Source organism: Pipistrellus hanaki, assembly GCF_964339955.1.
Source record: "Pipistrellus hanaki genome assembly, chromosome: 4".
Taxonomy (NCBI): domain Eukaryota; kingdom Metazoa; phylum Chordata; class Mammalia; order Chiroptera; family Vespertilionidae; genus Pipistrellus; species Pipistrellus hanaki.
Genome location: NC_140506.1, coordinates 83,758,865 through 83,783,505, shown reverse-complemented (window position 1 = coordinate 83,783,505; position 24,641 = coordinate 83,758,865). Strand labels below are relative to the sequence as shown.

General features: G+C 46.6%; 1 protein-coding gene across 4 annotated transcripts in view; it reads left to right on the top strand.

Moving 5' to 3' along the window:
- Positions 1–24,641, top strand: part of CLEC16A (C-type lectin domain containing 16A) — a 217,154-nt gene that overhangs the window by 104,502 nt on the left and 88,011 nt on the right. For all 4 annotated transcript variants that reach the window (XM_084881113.1, XM_084881115.1, XM_084881114.1 and 1 more), the window contains exon 18: positions 4,290–4,410. In XM_084881113.1, the coding sequence (XP_084737239.1) occupies positions 4,290–4,410 (121 nt within the window). The remainder of the gene's footprint in view (positions 1–4,289; positions 4,411–24,641) is intronic.

Genomic DNA, 24,641 nt, shown 5'->3' with positions numbered 1-24,641 from the left:
GGATATTTATTATGCATTAAAGAAAATACAGTAGCACCTCATAAAGAGGGAAAAATTTCCCATGATTTCATCAACCTACACAATCAACACTTAGACATTTTTTTGGTCTCCTCCCTATCTTTGCAAACACATCTTAACATGCTTTCAGGGAGCGTGTACCATGATTTATTCTCACACCCCTTTCTCTTTCCTTTGTAGAGCAAGAAGTTTGTCATGTGTAATACAATTTTAATAAGTCTTACTTTCTTACTGGTGCATAAAAGTCTATCTGGTGGCTTCTGCCATAATTTACTTAGACATTTTTTTGTTGGTAGACATTTTGGTTGCTTGCAGTCTTAACATTATTTTCAACTGAACTGTAATGAGCAGCTTCACAGTGTTTTCTTTCTTTTGGCTTATTTCTTTAGGATAAGTTCCCAGAAGTGGAATTTCTGGTTCAAAGGGTATGAATATTTGTGTGTGTGTGTGTGTGTGACTCTCTACATATTGCCAGATTGCTTTCCCAATGGGCTGTGCCCACTCTTAAACTGCTTCAGCACTCTTAAGAAATGACTGACTCTCACAGCCACGTCCACGGTCTTGGTGGGCTGCTAACCTGAGTGACTGTCGCCTAAACTCAGCAGCTTGCAAATGCAGCAAGGGAAGCAGGGGAAAGGCTCCAGCAGAGCCTTTGATCCAGGACCAGCCCAGGGCTCATTGTGTCACCTGCACTTGGTCATTGCATGTTTGTAGTGGCCCCATGATCTCAGGGTGGTGGGTCCCCATTTCCAGAGCTTGAGCCTGGGCTTGAGGAATTTATGCTACTTGCCTGAGCCCAAGTTGAATCAAGGTTTGCCTGACTGAACCCATCCTTCTGCCCTAGTCATCCCGAGGACTCTCCTTGCCAGAGTTTGCTCCCCATGCATTGAAGCCAACTGGAGGAGTTCTTTCTATCTGAGTTTAGTTAGCTGTCACCCTTCCCGAATTTAATCTGCTCTTCCAGAGTCAGTCTTCCTGGCATTCTGTGGGAGCACCTCAAAGAATAATTCTTTTTCAGTATTACTTTTAAATTTGCATGTTTATTTAGCAAAGTAAAGTACTCAGTAAAAGGCTGGATCCCAAGCTTAAATCCATTAAAGGCAAAGGCATGTGGTTGGAAGAACATAGACTTTGGGAGTCTGGTTGTTAATTGAGTCACCTTGAGAAGCTGCCTAACATCTCTGGGCTGTACAATGAGAAACAAGCAGGTCCTTACAAGGCTAGAATGAGATGACACAGTATAAGGCCCTCCCCTACCTGGCAGGCAGTGGGTAGCAGATGGCATGGGTATTGTTTTAGGGGGTGGTGGGATAAATTTTATGTCTTCTCCTGGTGTCTTAACTTTAGCAAATTCTCGGGAGTTGTGTCGATGGTCAAGTGCCTGCCAGACCCAATAGCCCCCCAATGGAAGCCCAGCTTTCCCCACAGTGGAGCCCCGGGCCCCGTGGGAACCTGCCTCCTCTCACGTTCATGGGCGTGGGCTTCTCATGCACTCTTCCTGCTCTTAGCAGTTGGAGCAGAAACCAGGAAAAATATTATTGGGGGTTCTACTTTATATATTCATATTCTTCGTATTTTTATTATTTTATTATTTTGTATTCCTGGAAATATCTTCCATCTGTTGCTTGAAGAGCAAAAGCAGATGTTTTACCAAAAAGGTCCACATTAGGGGCCAAGTTTCAAACTCCTTTTACATTGGAAAGCTCTGGTTTTCAGAGTGATGGATGTAAGCTGCACACATTTGTCTTTCCTCATCCCTGTTCAGGGTCCTCTTGATTTCTCTGCCTTCAGAGCCCCAAGAGGAATGGGTTGTTGACAGTGAAATGAAGCATCCGCATAACTCAGACCTGACTGCCATGGGTCTTTTTCTTCTTTCTCCCTCATCTCAAAGCCATGACTCCCTATTTTCTCAAACTGCCACATAGGTTAGGTGCCTAACCACATCTTGGGCTTTCTGCACTTAGGCTGGAGTGAGCATTAGAATGTCTTCTCCTCATGTGCTTGGTTAAGTGACACAAGTGTCATACATTCCTGCGTTCACCCCCAGATCAGCCATTCAGCAGCTGCGTAAACTTAAATTTCTTTGCCCCTCCGCGGCGTTTCTTGCTGCATAAAATCTTTACATTCCAGGCAAGTACCACATTGCCTGGCACACAATAGGAGTGTTATAAATAAAAGCTGTTTTAATTTTTTTTTTAAATGAAAGCATACCTCTTATTGTTGCAGATGTTTTTATGAAAATTGTACTTTAAAAACTCAGATCAGTACTAAATGCCACTACCATCACCATCTATAATAATCTATAATAAAAGCATAATATGCTAATTATACCAGACATCCTTCCGGACCAACTTCTGGATGAAGCCAGGGCTGCAAGGGAAGCCTGGGTCCTGGGTGCCTGCCAGCTGCTGGAGGGAAGCCTGGGTCCCAGGTGCCAGCGGGAAGCCAGGGGAAGGAAGGCCTACTCTTGCACAAATTTTGTGCATCGGGCCTCTAGTTATAATATAAAAACTTATCTTTCTCTACTCATGGTTGACAGTAGGTCCAGGAAGTAGGATTGTTCTAGTTTTCTACATTAGATTAAGTGATTATCCCAAGGCCTTTTGCTGATTCCAGGCCAAGGCAGGATTAGTGTTAGGCCTGCCATTGGGCATCTTTACTGCATGGATTATCAGGACTCCTTGTTTTGGGAGACACCTTGTCACATAAAGGGCAGCCTCTTCTCAGTAGGCCAAGCCTGTAGTCCTCAGAACTATAAACAAGAGGATCCAAAAGGGGGCTGGAATTCATTTTCCTGTGGCTCACCAGTGGCGACAGTGGTTTGTCCCATGCCCACCCCCGTGCCTAGCTGGCGAGTGACTAGAGTAAAGGATAGCTGCCCCTTTACAGAACACATGTTAGCTGCTTCCTGCCTCACCCCCCAGCTCTATTTCATTTTTTTTTCATTTTAAAAAATATAAAGATATATTTTATTGATTTTTTACAGAGAGGAAGGGAGAGAGAGAGAGAGCTAGAAACATTGATGAGAGAGAAACATTGACCAGCTGTCTTTTGCACACCCCTCACTGGGGATGTGTCCACAACCAATGTACATGCCCTTGACCAGAATCGAACCTGGGACCTTTCAGTCCACAGACCGACGCTCTGTCCACTGAGCCAAACCAGTTTCGGCCCAGCTCTATTTCGAGGTGGGGACTACCATCCCCATTTCACAGATGAGGCCATTGAAACTCACAGAGGTGAGAGGCCTCATCCAGTTTGGTGCAGCTGGGAGTCCAACATAGATCTCATATGTCTGACTCGGGAGCTATTTACCTCTGGTCATCAGCTAAAGTCAGGGACAGTGGTCCGGAGGAGGCCTCTCCTGTGGGCCGCCCTTCTGCTTCCTGGTTTCGGGTTGGTGGGCAAGTCAGCCCCAATTAAGACTCACAGGGAGCAAGCTGGCTCAGGGTGAGGGCTGCTTTCTTCACAAACTTCTCTGGCTTCAGGGGCCTGGGCTTCTATCCCCCCCCCCCCCCCCCCCCCCGGAAATGCCTAATGGCCGCACAGGTTTCTTTCAGATGCCTCTTCCAGGGGCCAAAAATCCCAGGGCTAATGGAGCTGCCTCTGCCCTCAGAGCTGGCAGGGGAGGCCTGAGGGGTGCTCAGGGCACTAACATCACTGCACATCTGCCAGGCGCCAGGTGTGCTGCCCTGTCAGTAACACACCTGGTGGAAGGCCAAGAGACCAAGGCTCCGAGGTGAAGGGGCTCATCCAGGGAAGGGGCAGGGCTTTAATGGGGTCTGGCTGGCTCTGAGCCCCACAAGCATCGCCTCTCTTCTGCCGCCCCTGCCCCTACATTCAGTTGGGACCTTGAAATACTTTCACTCATGATTTGGATTTCCAAATTCCGTGCTGGTTTAGTTGAAAGAGGCCTGGTTCTAGCCCTCCCTAGAAGTGTGCCTGGGCAGATCATGTCACCTCCTTGGATGTCATCAAGGTCTCGTGGCATGAGGGTAAATGTCCTAGCAAATGACAGGTGCTCAGTTGAGGGAAAGTGTCCCACACCTGAACCCGTGGACATGGATAACTGAAAAGAGGCTGTGCCTTTGGTGGTGTTTTGGTTTTTTTGTCTTGCTCTGAAAGCACCAGAGCCATGATGCTGGGAGAGGGGGAGAGGCGGGCTTTGTTTTGTTTTTAATCCAGTATCACAGTGTGATTTCTCCATGTGGAGCATTTCACCAAAGTGACTGCAATCTCACCTTCCTCTGCTCTCTGCACTCTCCATGCAGGCCATCCGGGTGTTCTTCATGCTCCGTTCGTTGTCACTGCAACTGCGAGGGGAGCCGGAGACCCAGTTGCCACTGACTCGGGAGGAAGATCTGATTAAAACCGATGACGTCCTAGATCTCAGTAAGTTGGTCTCTGAGTCACAGCAGGGGGGGCACTGTGGTGCTGACTCACACGTCACTGCAAGGGTCGGTGCGTGACCTGCATGTGTACTGGGGTTGATCTGTGACCTTGAGGTAATGGAGTGTGCATGTCCCATAAAACTTTTGAAGAAGGGGACCCAGATTCTAGCCACTTTGATTCTGGGCTTGTGGGTTCTGCTCTCTGGAGGTTAGGCGGAGCTGTGCAGGTGGTTTGCCAAAGAACTGTGCCAGGGCTTTGGGGATCCTTATGCTCCAGGATCTCAGTCCTCCATGCAATCACAGCAGCATCAATTTGATTGGTTTTGTCTATTAAGGGTTTTCTGTATGAATCCAACAATTAAAGGGTTCTGCTGCTTTAAGAAAGAAAAAAAAGGTTTTCAAAAATGCAAATCACACCCTGATCAGGTCTCAGTTGATTGTAGCATCATCCCATACACCAAAAGGTTACGGTTCAATTTCTGGTCAAGGCGTATACCTGGTTTGCAGGTTCAATCCCCAGTCAGGGCATGCATGGGGGAGGCAACATATCAATGTTTCTTTCTCTCTCTCCTACCTCCCTCCCCCAAACATATTCTTGGGTGAAGATTAAAAAACAAAAGGAAGAAAATCACCACTATTTAGACATGATAAAAGCTTTGGAGGCCAGAGAACTGTGCTCAACCTGAATCCTTGGGTTATTTATTTAATACATTGCAGCATGAGGGTGAGATTTAAAGGAGACAAAAGGTATAAAGCCTGGTTATTTTACCATAACCCTCCTCGTGTGTCTTGTGTCTATGTAGCTCTCTCTTTCCTCGGTTTGCTAGGGGGCAGACAAGACGGTTTTCTGATTCTTAAAGGCATTGTAGTATATTCGGACTCTTTAGTTATAATGGACAGAAAACCCAACTTGACCAATTGTGCCTAGCATATAACTCTTCTTAGGAAATTGTTTTCAGTATCACTCATGAATTAAATGAGGTGAAGCATATGAAGAGCAGAGTAAGTGATTATTGTGAGTTTACCTGGCTGTCTAGCTTCTTTTTCTGTATCTTTGTTTATGTTCTTTTCTCCTTTTTCTTGGAAGAACAAAGAAGCTATGTTCTCTCTGTGCTCTGTGCCCATCTCCCTTGGCTTTTCACTTTTGAGAAATGGCCATAGTGGATTCTGTAAGCATTTAAATTGATGGAGTTTTCTAGAGAACTATAAACCAGTCTTTTTTCTGATTTGATCCAAAGAAAGAAAGAGAAACAGCTTGTTTTAAAGGGCTACTGTATTCTGTTTGAAAATGGAATTAAATTTTATGCTGGGAACTCACATTTCCTCCCTCTCCCGCCAAGAACAGCCTGCTGAAATAAAGGTTAAAAGTATTTCACTTATCAATTTTAATTGATTAGGTTGCTAGTTGAGATCACTTAACTGAGCCTTTTGGGGTGGTTGGCCATTAAGAAAGTAACGGCTGTCTATCTTTACCCAGTCAAGTTGCAAATTACGTCTTTGTTAAAGAGGATGCCACCCAGAAAATATTAGGAATTATGGATTTTGCAAGTACCTGGCACAGAATAAGATCTACATGTGTTGTTGACTTGTGTTTGGGGTTGTGTGTGATTATTTTTAAATGCTGGAGCCTCTCACTTTCCACTGGGGAAAAATTAGCAAGCTTTGCATTTCACAAAATGTCCTCTGTGTATACAAAATGAAGGAAGCATCATAACATAGGTGAAAGCATTTGTATTTACTAAATGATTGGAAGCTGGGTACACTTCTTCTGAGCTTAGTGTTTTGTTTCCCTAACAACAACAACAACAACAAAAAGGAAGCTGACGCAGGGAGAAATGTTTGGGGTTGGTCAGCTTTTATCTAAGGGGATTTGGCCTGACACACTTAAAGAAATGCTCACTCTGCACTGCAGGAAGAGGTGACAGAAGAGTGTATTTACTAAGCTTGTCACACTTTGATAAGAAACCAAGTATAAGAGTACTCTGGAGCCACCCACGTGCCTGCTGACCAGCAGCAGGCCTCTAGGCCTAGTACGGCAGGTGAACTCTGGTGGGGTGACTTCTGACAGGGATCATCAAAGATGCATCAACCTGTTATCAGTCCTCAAGAAACTGCTTAAAACCTGTCTTGTTTTCACTGTAGAGAGTGGTGGGGGTAGAGGTTGAAAACTGGCCACCAAGGAGGGAGGGAGAGAGGAAAGGAGGGGAAAGAAAGGAGAAAGAGAGGGAAGGAAAAAAGAAGAAAGAAAGGGGAAAGGGAAGAGAAGATAGGCTAGATAAAGTAGATTAGATTTCTTTAGAGAGAACAATATGAATCTCCATAAACCCAGTCTTCAGCTTTAAGTTATTACCTGTTTGCACAATCTCATTATATTTGCCCCACATTTCTCAAATTATAATATGCCCCCAACAGTGTATAAAAGATAATAATAGATATCATATTATTGCATCATATTATTTCATAAATACTTATAATAGATAGGGACTTTGGTTAATCTTTTAATTGAATTGGTTGCCAACATTGCAAATTGCGAGCTTCTCCAGCCCCTCTGCTCCTCTGGGTGGAGTCAGACCTGGGGCCTGTGCTCTCCTGTGTTCTGCCACCCTGGCCCCATTGACATTTGTTTGCCGTCCCTGGTATAGTTGCAAGTAATCAGCTTAGTGACCTTGCTTGGGATCTTCATGCTTGTGAGGCCCAGTGGCCTTGCCTTTAAGATGATTCTAAAGACTTTGCAAAGGTTGTGGAAGATCAAATGAGAACATGCATGTAAAGCACATACTGTGCTTGGCACATAGTAGGTGCTCAGTGAACGAGAGCTGGCTGTCGTAGCTGCTAAGTATCGAGATGTAACTCATACTGTGGGGCACCAAGGGGTGGTGGGCCTTTTCTGCTTTAACAATGTTTTAGGAACATATCCTGAAATATTCAAACCAGTACATCACTTGTACGATGGCAGTGCTTTCCGGGCAAGAAAGGCATTCTGGCTGCTTGGGCTGAGATGAAGAGAGCTGCACCTCCTGTCTAGGCAAGGCACACTGCACACTCACCAATGGGCCTGCTGACCAGCAGTCCTGGGAGTGCTCTGAGGACAAGCAGGCTTCACGGAGATGCCAGGTTCCTGCCTGGCTTGGTATTGGAGCCTTTCGAAAGAGTGTTGGCTTTTCACATAACATGGGAAATTATGGTAGGGGAAGTTCCCCCATAATCCAGACATTCTAGGGAGATACCAGGCAACCGGCATCCACAGGAACCATCTGGTTTCCTTCCCAGCCTTATCCACGTGGGCACTCACTTTTATTTTTCATTTTAAAAAATATATATTTTATTGATTTTCTACAGAGAGGAAGAGAGAGGGATAGCTAGAAACATCGATGAGAGAGAAACATCGATCAGCTGCCTACTGCACCCCCCTCACTGGGGATGTGCCCGCAACCAAGGTACATGTCCTTGACCGGAATCGAACCCGGGACTCTTTACTCCGCAGGCTGACGCTCTATCCACTGAGCCAAACTGATTTCAGCTGCACTCACTTTTACATAGTTTAGCCTTGCCTTGTGCTGCATGCTCCTGATTGTATTCTGATTTTTTTAAAATTATTTTTTAAATATATTTTATTGATTTTTACAGAGAGGAAGGGAGAGAGATAGAGAGCTAGAAATGTTGATGAGAGAGAAACATAGACCAGCCGCCTCTTGCACATGTGCCCTCAACCAACGTACATGCCCCTGACTGGAATCGACCCGGACCTTTCAGTCCGCAGACCGACGCTCTACCACTGAGCCAAACCGGTTTCGGCTGTATTCTGATTTTTTAAACCCACTTATGAAATCCCTTCAGTGAAATCCATCCATTTGTTCAATTACATTGAGTGCCTGCTGTATTCCAGGCACAGTGCTGAGAGCTGGGCTGTGGCAGGGAGCTAAAGCCAGACTTGGTCTCTGCTCTTATAATATTTCTAGTTTGACTGGGGAGAGGGGAGCTAAGAGAGGAGCAGGAGAAAAGGAGCACTACTTTTCAGGTGGTTCTGTGGAGGAAATGAACAGGGTCCTGTGCTAGGGAGTAACTAGGAGGAAAGACCTGATAGGTTGGTTAAGGAGAGGTGCTGTATAGGAGGGACCAGGAGATTTTTTTTTTTTTTTTTTTTTTTTTTTTTTACCAGGAGATTCTATAGGAAAATGCAAGATGAGGCCCGCCAGTTAGAGGTAATAGAGAGGTGAGGCTGAAAGGTGGGACAAAGCTTGGTGAGTCCTAAGATCCTAAAGGAGGTAAGGAGCAGGGCAGGGAAGGCCTAAGATGAGCCAGATCTTAATTCCAGTGTAGAGGGAAGCCATTAGCCCTAGCTGGTTTGGTTCAGTGGATAGTGTCAGCCCATGGATTGAAGAATCCCAGCTTCAATTCTGGTCAAGGGCACATGCCCGGGTTGCAGGCTCAATCCCCAGTAGGGGGCATGCAGGAAGCAGCCAATCAATGATTCTCTCGCATCATTGATGTTTCAACCTCTCTCTCCCTCTCCCTCTTTCTAAAATAATAATATATATATATATATTTTTTAAATCCCCAGCCCTGGTCATGGTACATGAGGGAGGCAACCAATCGATGTCTCTCTCTCACACCAATGTTTCTCTCTCTGTCTCTCCCTAAACTCAACAGAAAAAAACAGACAAACAAAAATTATAGGGAAGCCATCAGAGGGTTCCTGCAGGGACATGTGTCCTACAAGTGCACTTCTAGTACTGTAACTGCCAGGTCAGGCGGTGCCAGCAGGGGCCTGTGAACCATGCCAGGGCTAGAGAGGCCCCAGAGTTTAGGGTTATGAGCATGAACTTGGGAGCCAGCCTGTGTCCAGGATGAAATCCCAGCTTTGCCCCTTGCCACTTGCCAGTGTGTGACCTTTGACCAGTAATTTAATCTCTTGGTGCTTCAGTTTCCTCATCTGTAAGATGGGAATTGTTGGGAGGAATAAATGAGTTAGTATTTATGAAGTGCCTAGAACACTGCCTGGCACAATTGCAGGGGGGTCATTTCGGAGGCAGGTTCCCATAGGCTGATGATAGTGGAAAGACGGATGGAGACACAGTTTGGGGGAAGCATTTTGTGACTAGTGCACCATGAGGATGCTGGAGAGTTAGCTCAACTCTGGGTTCTGAGCTGGGGAGCAATCAGACAGCAAAGGATGAGAGGATGGTGATTATGTAATCAGAGGCCCAGTCCTGGGGAAAGAGATGGTTCCAAACAGAAGATGAGAGGTGAGTTGGTGGCCAGGTGAGAGGTGCCAGAAGGCCGCTCGGCCACGATGTCCAGGGAGTGAGTTGGAAACCTCTTCTCCATCCTCCACGTTATTTCATAGATTTCAGAATTGCCGTGGTTAGTAACTTGGGTAATATCCACTCATGTTACCCTGTGAAATGGTCTCATGTAACCATCCCACAGCTGTTGGCACTTCCACTTCTGCTCTGTTGTAACCAAGAGGGCTGTTCCTCAAAGGCCTTGCAGCAGCTTGTTAGAATCCCAGGTCCAGCAGTCTGTGAGAAAGCCCAGCCCTCCAGGCAGATGTGCTCAGAGAAGCAGGTCTTCATGCTCTAGATGTGATTCCTCACCAGGCTGGACACATTTGCCAGGGCTGTGGGCCTAGAGAATATCCAGCATAGTATGGAAGGGGTTCCCAGACCTTGGGACTTCACAGCCCAGGGAAATGCCCAAACAAAAGTGAAACCCAGCAAACCTCTGGGGATGGGATTGCCAACTCTTTATTTCACCAAGTAGTCATACTCGGAAAACAGCATTCATGCACTATCATTTCATAAAAGAAAGTACAAAACATCATTTCAGAATGAGGGACAGTCTTTCCAAGAAACAGCAATGGGACTAACTATAGGCCCATGCACTGGGTTTTAATGGGTGTCTGTTAAAAATCAAGTGCAGATCAATGACAAGAGCAAAAGCCAATGTCTGTTTTTTCTGATTCATTTTCTTCTGAGGGAGGCAAGTGCTGATCACAGCATTGCACAGACCAAAGTCAGATGCCACTGTGCTGAGCTCTGTAGGAGCATGACCTGCCCAGAGGTCAGAGAGACTTCTGAGGAAGAGAGACCCATCTGAGGGCAGGGTGTGGATGTGGGTGCTAGGAGGAGACTTTGGGAAACCAAAGGCCCTGGGGCTAATGGGGAGTTGAGGAAAAAGAGAAATAGCAGTGTGGCCAGAGGGCAGGGAGGAGATCTCCAAGTGTGCAGGCCTTGTAGATCAAGCATGTCAAACTCAAAGAATATTTTTGCAGCCCAGCCAATATAATGGTATGTAAGAAGTGTTTTAATAAAAAGTTTGTAACTTAATTTTTACAATATCCTGTTATACATTATTACTAATAACGAGCTACAACATTCGGTAATGACTGATTACTATAATCTGTTGCATTCATTTCCCTTACGTGCCTTATGCACAGGCGCACCATTTCTCTCCACTAATACTAGCAGCGAATATTTTACCACCCAATTGCCATGTCAGTAGTCTTGGACTGACTTGTTTGGTGTGTGCAACAGGAAATATTTTGCTTTCGGAGAACAAGAAAAATAGGTTTATTTGCATTATGCATATTAATATATGCAGTTATTCAGTGTCTGATAAGTTAATGTTCAAGAAAAGATATTAATTTTTATTAAAATGTTCTATTATTGTATGTTAAAGCTTACTCATTTATTTCAGTCCTTTGTATTTATCGAAATAGATAGATATGTCTCTATTGAAATAAATATATGTTTCTATGAAAATTGAAAAATTGAAGCTTTTTTTTTTTTTTTTTTTTTTTTTTTGCAGTCCACATAAACTCAAACCTTGTTTATTTGGCCTTTGAGTTTGACATGCTTGTTGGAGATGTATCAAAGATTCTATTTTATCCTAAATACAGTGAGGCTTTTTTAACCGAGTGACATAATCAGATTTGCGCCTCGGAGCCCCTTGGGCCTCAGTGTGAAGAGTAGATTTATGGACCTGGTGGGAGCAGATGGTTGCAGCAGAGAGCTCCCTTGGGATGTCAAGCATGCAAGAACCATCTTATAGAAGTGTCCCAAAGGTGGTGCCCATGTGTTTCTCTCATACCCGTGGCGAATTGTGCTTGGGCGCTGCTGTGTTCTGCTCTATGGCCTAGCGCATGGATTCTGTTTCAAGGGGCCCATCCAGTTTGATCTCGTTTGTTCCCTAGAACCCAAGCCATCATGCCTTTGAAGCTAATTATTAACAACAGTAACACTATTTCAGTTGTGCTTGTCCCTTGGCAAGGCAGGCTGCTGTGGACCTTCCATCTGCTCTCCTTCTGGCTGTTTCTAGCCCGGACCTGCCTTGTTAAGGATATGGTAGAACATTGGGTCCTAGAAAAATACAGACTTAAGAGAGGACAGAACTGGCATCTGATCCTAGCTCTGCCTCTTCCTTGCTGTGTGACCTTGGACAAATTGATTAGCCTCTCTGTTCCTAGGTTCCCTCATTGACAAAATGAGAGCAGCAACGCCCATCTTTGCAGGATTATTGTAAGGCAGATCAATAAGCTGTGTATAGTGGTTACAAACTACTGGCACTCAGGCAGATAGGCCCACAGTTGTAGGCTGATGGAGCTCTTGTCATTAAATTTTATATTAGTTGCCAACATTTTAAAATCAGGATATTTTATTGTACAAACACAGGTATCTGTCACTTTGAAAATTGGACAGTCTTATCCATGGAGCCTCCACACCCACAGGCAGCAGTTGGCTGCCTCTCTTCCTGGTCATGCGCCCTTCTCACCATCTCACTCTGTCTCCAGCCATGAGCCTCCACTTAACTCCAGAACTGAGGACCCAGCTGCCTGCTCAGCACCTCACGCTTACCATGAACCCAGTGGAACTTGATCTTCTCACAAACCTGCCTCCCACAGCCTTTCCACCACCCAGTTGGTGGAACTCCATCCTGGGGCTCATACCTGACTCTTTTCTTTCTCTTAAACTTAACTTTCAGGATACCTATTGGCTCTCCCTTCCAAATACATCCAGGTCCTGACCATCTCTTCCAACTCCAGCCCTGAACACCTGGTTTTGCTCCCAACATCATTTACCTGAATTGTTAGAATAGCCTGTCAGCCAGTCATGGCTTCAGCCTTGTCCCCTATAGTTAATTCTCTACAGTGTCCAATGTTATCCTCTTAAAATATGTCAGATCATGTCCTGCCTATACTCGAAGTAGTCTCCAGTCATTCAGACTTGTTTATTACATGGTCAGAGATCTTTACAGCTACCTACAGGCTTAGTACCATCTGGTACCACCTGGCTTTCCTCTGCTTCCTCGCTGTTCTTCAGACACACCAGGCATGTTCCCACCTCAGCGCCTTTGCTCTGCCTGTGCCTACCTGCAAACTGCTCCTTCTGCTGAACAAGTGCAGCTGGGGACTCTTACTAGGCTTATAGAATACTTCAAATACATACTTCAAATTCTCCCTCCATGTTTTAATTCTGGACCAAGCTTCTTTCTTTATTATTCCTTTGTTTGTGGTTAAATATGAATGTGAATGTCATGAATGACTGCAGTATTTCCTCACTACCCTAGTTCCTGTCACCTTTCATGCTTTGTCCTGGTGCCCTTGCAGGCCAGAGCTCTTAGACCACGTGGAAGTCCCTGGCTGTCTCATCTGGCTGCCTAGAGATTTGTTTCCAGCAAGAGTGTTATGTAGCTCCCCAAGCCAGTTATGTGGTTTGAGTGTAAGTCCCTGAAAATGTGAGCGCATTGATTTTCTTCTCTTGTGGTCCTGTCTGTCAGTTCTCTGTTGCCTTCTTTTGCTGATGTTCCAGTCGTTGTCACGTGCCTCATCCTGGCGAAAATTAGAAAATAGCATATAAATAATGCAGTCTGTGAAAGACGTATCCAGAATATAGGACATTCTAGAAGACAACTGACTGGAACTTTTTATAAGTGTGAATGCCATGGAAGATCAGAAATATGGGGGGAGAGGGCCGGGGTGCTATCCTAGATGATTGAAAGGAAAGGAGACACGACAGCTGTCCACTCGGATTGGGTCTTGGATTGAGAATTGTGTCTTTAAAGGACATTTTTCTTTTTTTGTAAAATTGAAAAGATTTACATATAACTGTGATTAGATAATAAAATTAAGGTTGGTATTATACTTTTTGGGTGTGATACTGCTGCTGTGGTTCTGTGAGAGATGTCGTTAGGAAATGTGGGTTGAAGTGTTTAGGGGTAAAATGTCATGCTGCCTACAGCTTTGGAATGATTCACAAAATAAAAATGTGTAAGTGTGTGGGGATAATGAGAGAGGACTCAAATCCAGCTAAATATTAATTATGAATCCAGGTGAAGGGCATATGTATTATTCTTGAAACTTTTCTGGAAGTTTGAAAGTTTTCAAAATAAAATCCAAAGGAAGTAGCAAGAGGGAAATCAGCATTCGAAAATCAACATTCTTGAAAATCCAACATTTAATGAATGAGGAATGTAATGTTTAAGAGCTAGGATGTAATGTTGAGGGCCCTGGATTCAGAAAAACCTGGGTTTGAATCCCAGCTGTGTGACTTTGAGCGAACTAGCTAACCTCAGCTTTTTTCTCATCTGTAAAGTGGGGGTGATTGTGCTTGCTTCAAGGTTTTTCTGTAGATAAAAGGAGAGAATCCATCACAAAATGCTCAGTAGCATGGGGGGCATTTGTAATAGTGTGAACAACAACAAAAAGAAAGTTGCAAAGAAAATTTTAAATTAAAAAAAAAAAAAAAAAGCTCAGCAGCATCTTCCATGTGCGGAAGGAAGCTTTCCTAGTAAAAACAGTCACCAGCTTTTGTCATCTGGAATACACTCATTTCTTATTAGACTCTTTTCTCTGTAGGAGTTCTGACAAAGCCAAGCCTCCTCCCCTGTCCATGGGATTCACAGGCTTGCTAATTAGATGGTCAGTTTCTTGGAAAGATGACTTTTAGGAAAGTGGGTGCTGGCTGACTGGGGAAGAACTGAAACCTCAGGGAAGGCTTGATTCAGACCCAGATGGCTCCTTGGGGGCAATTTAGTTCAAGTGTTCAGGCCTGGAGCCCCTAAGAAGTGGTTTGTGTAGTGCTGACGCTGAAGTGGACCAATGTTGTTAACATGAAACCCGAGAGGCAAGGATGGAGATGGCATTTGAAGCCCACTCTCCAGGCAAGTGTGGTTTGTGGCTCTTCGGCCTACACTTTCCCACTGTGTTTTGTCTTTAAAAGTAATGCAGTCCTTGCTGGTGTAGCTCAGTGGATAGAGCATCAACCCGCTCACTGAAGAGCTCATGCAGGAGGCAACCAATAGATGTGTCTCTCTCACATTGATGTTTCTCACTCTCTTCCTCCCCGCCCTCCTCCGCCTCCCATCTTCCCTTCCCCTCTCTAAAATTAATGGTAAAAGTATCCGTGGGTGAGGATTAACAACAACAACAGAAGAAGTGCAGTCTACACTGGGTCTCCTCACATGTATACATGTGGCAGAGCACCATGGTGGGCACCCCACCTGCCTGTCACCTGACCTGCCAACTCCTGAACCCACTTTACTCCACATCTAGGAAGTCACCAGGCATTCCACCTCTGCAGCTCTGCCCCCTCCCCACTTCAGGCTCTTCATACCCAGTGTCTCCCTTGTGGGGTTCCAGCCCATGGTGTTGCCCCACTGGTCTACCTACCCTGCTGCCTGTGTCTAAAAGACACAGTTATCCCACCATCTCTTCCCTGCTGTAAATTTCCTGCCTTCTGTCTCACTGTATCTGAACCTCCCTGGCTGTGATGCTGTCTACATGCCCTTGGACACAGCCTGCCTGCTGCTTCCCACCTGTAGCCCTTTGCCCAGGCTGTGCCCCTTGCCTGGCTTGCCCTCCCATGCCTCATTCCCAACCTCTACCCTCTTCACTGCAGAATTTGGTACCTCCCCCCTCCTCCTCCTTCTCTTCCCAAGCACCTCACACATGCACTGAACACTTTTTCTAGCCCTAGTGCAAGCTCATTCGAAGAGGGCTTGTTGGATTGAACTGATGAAACTGTAGCAGTCACTTTATTCATAAACACTTAAGGCATTTTCATTAACACAAAAATGATGTTTCTAAATGTTGAGTAATTTGGGGCAGTCAGATATGCGTTGAGAATGACATTTGCTTATCATTCCCATACATTTGAATGAGCAATTTCCTAATTCAGACCTTTCCCCACCGATGAAATATACCAAGACTCTTAAACCCGCCTTGGTGTTTTCTAAAAATATAGACTGTCTCATTTCAGCGTTGCACTATCCCAAATCATTTTACCTAAGGGCTAAAATACTTCCCCCACCCCCCCCCCACCCCACCCCCGCATCTCTTTGAGAGTAGGACCTGATCTAGACTCATCAGAAAAAGAGCACGTCTGAATTAAACCACCAATTCTCTAAGGGAACGGAAAACGTGGAATTAACAGCGTCGTCCCCCCCCCCCCCCCTGTGATTAGGCTCCTTCCCCGTGTGCTTGATGAATAATGTTGCTGGCCCCTTTTCAGAAATGAAGTAGAAATATGGAGAAATGAAATTTGTATCTTATAAAGTGACTGGAAATGTGATTATAATACAGCTGTCAGTTTTGTTCAAGTGGAAAATTTTTAAGTAAATCCAATTGCAACATTATTTGGTTCTTTTAAAGCAGGGTAATGTAGCTGTTTCCTGCGTATTGATTATTTGATTGGTACCTGTCTGTTGAACCTATTTTTTTTCTCAGTAGCGCTCATTGATGTGGTTTAATGTATATTCCTGTAATCTTTCCCTGTTTTATAAACTTACAATCATAATTGAGCTGCATTAGAGAGACATGTTCTGCTGAAATCACAAGGTCACCTAATGGCTGTGCCCTCTTGTTGGTTATGTATTGAAGCAGTCTTAGGACAGTTCTTCTGAAAAAGACAGAAGTCATTATTTTTTTTCCTCTACAAAGCAGAATTTTTAGATTCCATTTTAAGTACCGGGGAAGTGAGGCATTTGAGTAGTAGAGACTGGATTTCGAGCTTTTTCTTTCTCGGCCTATTAAAATGATAATTTCTGCTGAAGGTACTCTACAATTTAAGTATTTTTCCCCAAATCCCAGTCCTTCCCACACATTTGGAAATGGGGCCGCAGTTTTGATTTCTCCCATAACAAGGGACCTGGTGGCTTAGATTTGCTCAAGGAGCAGTATCTTCTGAGGCACATTACAGCCCTCAGGAGGTGGGTGGATTCTGGATGGGGTGGCCAGGGAGCAGATGGGGCTCCAGTAGGTGGTGGAGTCCCGCCTTGGCACTCAGGCTGTGTAGCCTTGGCATTCCCCCTACCTCACCCATCTCTGTCCGTACCTCAGGGGGCTGTCAGGAGGTAGAGGTGCTGCCTGGTGTGCTGAGCTCAGTGCCCAGAGTGGCTTTAGAGGGCCCAGCCAGCAAAGCCAACAGAGAAGCTCCTCACCCTTGAGTCTTCCCAGCTAATAAACAGGAATTCCGGCCTTCTAGTTGCACAAGCCAAAGCCTTGGAGTGTATTACCATCTTTCTCCCATTCTTACCACAAAGCTGAATGCAAATGCTGCCAATTCAGGCTTTAGATAGATCCAGATCCCCCCTGCTTCCTGCCTACATCGCCTCCACCCTGGTTTTGACTCTGGAAACCACCCTCTGACTGGGATGCCAGCTTCCTCCACAGCCCTTTCTCCACCATCAGCCTGTTGCAGCCTTTTAAACTGTCCATCAGAACCCTCCAGAGACCCTGGTTGCTCATGTCCAGGGCAGCTCCAAGTCTCCTGCCTGTGATCTGCAGGGCCTGTATAATGAGTGCCTCCTCCATCTCCTCCCCTCTCTCCCCACCCATGCACTCCAGCCATAGGAACATGGAAGACTCCCACCCGGACTGCTGGCTTCAGAGGGGCTCCCAAGGCCCCACTCCCTTGAGGTACTACTGAAGTCAGCCTCCTTAACCTCGTCTGGCTGGCGGGGGTGGGCAATGAGCTGCCACAGGAAATAGTAATTCGTGGGGGGAATGGGTTGAGGGTTAACGTTGAGTTTCAAGACATCCCTCACTCCAACCCACTCTATGAGTCTGTCTGGGGCTCTGCCTACACAGGGTTCCTCACCCCAAAGCCGACAGTTTCCCGCCCACCTGCACTACCCTGCCCAGCCACAGGGACAATACAGGACTGCTCTGGCCTCAGGAGATGAGGATTGGCTTCTGGCCCTGATACCTCATCAACCACAGAACACCCCAAACAAATCTCTGGGGAGACTGAAGCAGCAACAGACAGCGTGACCTTTAGCAAAGGTCCACGGCAGGAACAGGCCATCTGGCTTGTGCTGTCCCCGCCTCCAGGCCAGGATGCCAGTGCCCCTTTCCCCAGCACCTGTCCTGCTAGCAAGCCCACTCTGCTGTCAGCCCAGCCTCACCAGCAGCCAGCCCAGTCCCCACTAGAAAAACAGGAACGGGGAAAGGGACCAGTACCTTTCTCCCTCCCTCTCTTAGGGGAGGAGATGTGTTTCATTCAGGTTAGTGTTAAATCTAGAATCCTAAGAAAGGGTCAGAGTGGAGGCCTAGGAAGCGCCTGGAATAACATGGAATGACATTGAATCTCTGAGTTAAGAGGATGTCCTGATTTAAGACTTCAGGACCCCTGTGACAAAGGTGTGGTATTCCCAGTGTCCAGCATGCTTTGGGCTCAGTAGGATGTCTGGACTGATTTTTCAAATGAATGTCAAATGTTGTTTGCTCTGCTGAGCCTTTAAGAAATGTACAGACTACTGATCTTGGGACATTTAAAAGTTTAAATTGTCATTTCACTTTGACCTGCCTGGAAATAAAAGTGAAAATTGGTTTGCCATGCTGCCCTTGTGTGTGGCCACACGGCAGAGGAACTGCTCTCATGGTGTTAACTTGCCTCTGTCTCCGTAGGACAAGACAGGGCCTGGGCAATGGGTGGGTAGTGGGAAGGCTGGTGGTCTGGCTATTTCTAGCCTGGGGCTCTCTGTGTCAGAAGAAAGAGATAGGGGAAATACACAACCCAAGTTGTGCTTTGAAATCATTACAGCATCACTAGAAACTGTCTGTTCCCAGGCGCCACTCTAGAAGGTTCTGATTCACATGTTTCAGGGATGGGATCCTGGCATCTCTATTTTCAGATGCTCCCTAGAGGATTCCACTGTTGGTAATCACTGGGTTAGACAGAATGAACACTTAATCCGTACTTGTTGCTCTCCATGCATTCCAGTCCTTCTAGGACCTCTCTTTGCCCATCTCCTAGTCAACCAAATGTTGTCAGAGAGGCCACCTTTGCTGGCATGATATGGTGGCCACATCTCTCTCTGGGTTCTGATGTCTGCTTCCCAGGTGGAAACCTGTGCCGTCCAAGTCACCCTTACAAATCCCTCAGAAAGGTGACCTGTAGGAGAGTGACATCTCTCAAGGTGTCTGACACAGCTGGTCTTCACAGCAGGGCTGGAACAGACCTGTCCTGGCTCACCAGCAGGGGGAGGCTGCATTGTATGAGAGCATGCATCCACCTGGGAGACTCCCAGTGGGCCCTGGAGGGATGCTCAGAAGAGAGGCAGGAGGGGCTCACAGGGAGGCAGAGTTCCACCTGCCCCTCAGGCTTAATCCTTCGGTGGGGTGGTAGCCAGAGCGGCCTATGTAGTATATACGCTGTTATGTTCTTCTCCCCTCTCCCTTCCTAAATATGCACAGTTGAGTTTAAGTTAACTCTGCATGTAGCATGCTTTCATCTTATTTGAAGACAAATGACTTTACCTATTAAACCTGGGGCACCTTGTTGGACAGAAGAAGGGCCTGGGTAAGGGATTGGGCCTCCTGACCTCTTCCCCCCGCAGCCCTGCAGCCCCATCTCCCTCTCCCCCAGCTACACATGTGCTCAGGCAGCCATTGAGCTTGGCCTTGTTTATGATTGACGTGGGCTGGGCGAGGGGAACCCTTGCAGAGCTGGCAATCTCTACAGCACTGAAACCCCAGCCTATCTCTAACTCTGGTTGTCTTGAACCACACCAGTTCTGAAAGCAGTCTACTCTGCTTCAGGCTGAGTTGTAAAAATGCTTAAGAGCAGACAGGCAGACCAGGAGGCTAGGAAGTCAGTTGCCTATTATAATTAGGAGCTAAAAGTTCTCATCCCATCTTCCCCTTTTTCCTCCCCAGTCTGGTGGGGCCACCATTTTTATACCAGGTTCAACATGCAATAGACCTCTCCTCTCCCTGCCAAATCCTTATGCAAAAAAAGTCCCATGCAAATTCCTAGTTTTCAACTTGGCACATCCAAATTATCTTTTGCATTCATCATTACCCATACCCAGGCCTTTGAGTTGTTGTATATGCTTTGTGTTTTTGTAAATGCAATTGGGGTTTTCCAGCGCTGTGCAAAGCCAGGAAATATGCATGTCATTTAAATGACTCCAGTTAACCTTTAGCCTTTAACTGGTTGCTCATAAAGCTTGCCTCTGTCCCAGTGATGGGTTGGTTGCATTTTCTACAGCAGCAAAATTGATGAAGATCTACAGCTTTTTTTGTTCCATGCTGAGCCTCCTTTCCTCTGCTGCATCCACCCCATGAGGCCCAGAACCAGATTCTAGCAGAGCAACCTGGAGGTGGAAATGTGAGTCCCGGGGAGTATCTAGTGAAGGTTCTAGGCTAGATTTGTGCAGCCCTGTTGCCACTCCCTTGGCCCTGGCTTCAGCTGCTTCCCTTCCCTTTCTGTGTCCTCTGCTGGATCACATAGTCATGATAGCAGATAGGATCTTTTGATCCATTTCCTTGGTCCAGGCAGTGTTGCAAGCATTTTACTCAGGTTAACTCATTTAAGCCTGACAACCTGGCCAAGTAGGTGCTGTTATTATCCCCACTTTACAGATGAGAAAGCCAAAGTACAGAAGTGAAAATACCAGGGTCACACTGCCAAGAAGTGCAGGAGCCAGGATTCAAATGCAAGATTCAGACGCAGAGCTTGTACACTTGACTCTGGGCTAGGACACCTCTGCCCGTGTCTAACATGTCCTCCTGTCCATCCATTATTTACTGAGTGGTGGGCACTGTGCAAGGTGCCAGAAATACCCAGAGGAATAAGACAGCCTGCATTTTCAGCCAGCTGCTGGCATCCTGGCAGGAGTTACATCAGCAGATGGATGTAGGTGCTTGAATGGAAACTGTAGGGAGCAGCAAGGACAAGAGAGAGTTGCATCTTTGCTCGTGATGGGGGATAAATAGGGATAGGCATTGCTACTGGGAGCCCCACCTGTTGAGCGGAGTGTTGTTGTAAGTGGATATTTAGCAGGCAGACAAGCTGGGCAAGAGTGTTCCAGGCAGGGAGCATCCTAAGTGAAGTCACAAAGTTGTGTGTGGTGACTCTGGTCAGTACCCTGTGTCTAGAACATCACATGGTGTGTCATTTCCTATGGCTGCTATAACAAATGTCTACCCATTTTGTGACTTAAAACAACACACACTTACCATCTTACGGTTCTATAGGTCAGAAGTCTAGCTAGCATGGGTCTCAATGGGCTCAAATCAAGATGTCAGCAGGCCTGCTGTTCTTTCTGGAAGCTCTAAGGAAGAATCCGCAGGCTAGATTTATGCAGGCTTTCCAGCTTCCGGAGACTGCCTGCATCCTTTGGCTCCTGCCCCTCTTCCCTTTGAAAACCAGCAGTTTCTCATATCACATCACCCTGACCTCTTCTGCTTCCCTCTTCCACTTTCAAGGACCCCTTCTAATTAGATGGAGGCACCCAGATAATTCAGATAAACCATCTCCCCAATGCAAGGCATTTCATTAAATCACATCTGTGAATATCGTCTTGTAACATTTTCACAGGTTCCAGGGGTTGGTTAGAGCATGGACATATTTGAGGGCCGTTGTTCTATCTACCATGGTGGAATGTAAAATCTGGCAAAGTGGGGGGTAGAAAGATGAGCTGAGGCCCAGCATGACTTCCTGCAGTTATGGGGTCCCCAGGAACCAGTGGCAGATGCACAGGCTAGGATGTAACCCTTGAGATGCTCTTGGCTTATGTGACTGGACCCACCCCCAGCCACATCCTTGGCAGATCCTTCTGACCTTTAGCCCCATGCAGGGCGGAGGCCTCTTTCAGCAGGCCTCCTCTTTGGTGGTACAGTTTACGGCTCTTTTCTCCGTGCCTCACCCCTTCCTGCCGCTGTCCCCAGGATGTCCCTGGTGTCTTCCCACTGACATTCCCCAACTTGCCTCCCCCAGTTCCGGACATCCAGCCACTTCCTGCCTTTCTTGCCAGTCTTCTCCATCCTTCCCCTGGGTTCCTGCCGTAGGCCCTTCCTGTGATTGGTGCTCTCCCCAGCAGTTTAGGCTCACTTCTCCCCAACACTCCTTTTTGCCCTAAAAGGCTCAAATGTCACCCTCCATGGCATTCTGACCACCTCCCACACACAAACATGAGGCACCACTCCCTTGGGTCCTCAAACCACAGAGGCCCTTCTTGTTTCTTCTCGTAGTCATTAGTCTAGGACAGTGGGGCTGAGAAGGCGGGTTCTCTCTAGCCGATTTTAATCGGGAGGAATTTTAATCAAAAGCCCCAATTTGGTTGTGAGAGGGACATTTCTCCAGGAAAGGATTAGAGTTCCAGTCATTAAATGGTCTATTGCAGAATGTTAGTCCTTGACTAAAGTGGTTGGATTTAAAAATGAAACAAAATAAATGTTTTTGGTTGTGTGTGTGTGTGTGTGTGTGTGTGTGTGTGTGTGTTTTTAAGAAATGAGGACATTGTTGACCATGATGGAAAAACATTCTGATTCAGGCCTTAAGTATATGTATGAGAATTGAGGTTCTGCAAATGCCTTCCTGGATTTTGATGGCTCTTGTTAAAAAAAAAAAATAAACCCACAGTAACCTTAGATACTGTGTGTGCATGAGGGTATGTGTGTTTATGTGTATGCACGTATGCATATGTGTGTATGTAATGGGAAAGCATAGTAATTTGCTTTATGGGAATCCAAATTCACTCATTTCCAGTCATCCCTTTGGGCCCCGGACCATGGCTCATGAGAAGTCCCACTTCCCCATCTGGGCTTCTCTTCCTCAAGACTCAGGTCCAGTCTTTCACTTCTCTTCCTGCTATGAAGAAAGTGTTTCTCTTGAAAACAAGGGACAGCACTCCCACTCCCTAAATGATATAGAGTGACACTAAAGACAGGAACTCATTTGGGTGAAAACTTGAGGGTTAAAAGTGAGAGTTGATAGAGCTTAAGCCCTGAGGGGTTTACTGGTGAACTGGGAGCCAGTAGTGTGTGTAGGAAGCCGAAGGGGCTCTGTGTTTGTTCAGCAGCCATTTACTGAGGCCTCCTGTGTGCTGGGGCAGGGTAGGGCACTGGAAATAAAGATAAGGGGTCTCCCACCTCTTGTATCTCTCTATTCAACCTTCTTCTCCTGAAAAGAAAGAGGCTCATTCACAGATGAGTCCAGGATAACAGGCTCCTCCCGCTTTGGATATACATTTGTAAAACTTCCATATTTGGTGAATCTCTCCAGGTTTTGTTGTTTGGTGTGTGGCTGTGAGATTATATTTAGCTCTAAAAAAATGTGGGAGGTGGAGAACTAGCTGCACATCGAAATCTCTGCCCAGTGGGATTTCCCCATCAGGGTTCAAGCTTGCAGTTTCTCCTCTAGTTGGTCTCTGAGTTTACCCTTCTGGCTCCTACCCCTGCAAAACAGTGACCCCTGGAGAGCCTAGTCAAAGGCTCTGAGAAGTCCTGCAGACCCAAAGCCACTGAGCAGGCAGGAGTAGTAGAAATTGCCCCTCATTGGCAGCTAATTCTTGTCAGGCACTGTCTGAGGATTTACATGACCCCAGGTCCATTCAGCTCCAGTGGCCATGCTCTCATCCACCGAGCTCCACCCTGTCTCATCCCATCCTAGCATGGCCCAGCCATTCCAACCCTGCAGCCTAATTCTTCTCAGCACATGTAATAATATCTCCAGTTTCCCCAGTACTGATTTTGATCATAGGTGGGGCTAGGAACCCAGAATAAACACACTGAGCCCCAGCCCTCTCTCATGACCTGGGGAGCCCTCTCCTCCCACCCTCCTCCTGCCTGTGGAGCTGCTGTCAGCCGGAAGGGCCTGGCAGGCTGTCTACAGGAGCCTGTCATGGAGTTTGTTGACTGTGGAAGAAGGCGACGGCTCTGATCTGCTGTTTCATGGGTTTAATCTGCCAGGGATGGAAGCCAGCGGTGGGCTTATTCACCTGGTCAAGGAGGAGGGAGCAGCGGTCACATCCATGTTCAGCTCCTCCTGGCTGGCTTCTCTGTGCACCAGTAGGTTCAAGGCCTAAGCCCCAAAGGGCCACCAGGGCCTGTGCAGTCTGACCCTCAGCCCCCTCTCCAGCCACATCGCCCATTCTGGGTCCCAGCCACACCACCGCTTTTAGTTCTCTGGCCTGCCTTGCATCCTCCCCTCTACTTCTGACCCTCACACGGGCCAGCCCCTCTGCCTGGGACACTCTCCTGCCACTCTTTGCTTGGCTAACTCCCTGACATCCTTCAGATCTCTCCAGATGGCTTACGTCCCAGCAGAACGTTTTCTGACTGCCAGGTCTCTCTCTCTTCACAGCCTTGGCTACCGTTTTTTATTTTCTATTTTTGTTGCTGTTATTTGATTCATGTGGGTAGCAAGCTCTTGGGGGCAGAAACGCTGACTCTTTTGCTCACAGTAGAATCCTGGTGCTGACAGCGTGGTAGGTACTTGGTGAAGATTTGCCAGATGTGAACGAATGGAAACAAGAAAGCGGCTTAGGAACTGAGTCCATAAATGAGGACATTGTCCTTATTTTCAGAAATCAGACTGATTCCAGGACCCAGGGGCTTACTTGGAAACCTCGCTGACTTAACAAACTCTGACATTCATCCTCACTTTGGGTTGGTCTCTTCTTACTGGGAAGTTGGAATGAGATCAAGACTAGATCCGAGGGTCCAGTGTTAGTCTTCTGAACTCGCCCGGCCGTGTGAGTCATCACCATGGTGGAGGGAGGCTGTCTGAAGCTCGAAAGGTCAATCAATACGTCAAAATATGCAGTAAATCACATTGCGCCTAGAGGGCTCCTTCCAGTTCCTTGAAACGCCTGCCCCTGTGCCGCTCCCCAAAGATGCTGCCGAGGAAGCAGCAGCCCAGGCGCGGATGGTGATTACCTCGAGGAAAATTAATACCGTGCCATCAATTCTGGAGGCAGAAAGGGCCCACAGCCAGATGGCTGTGC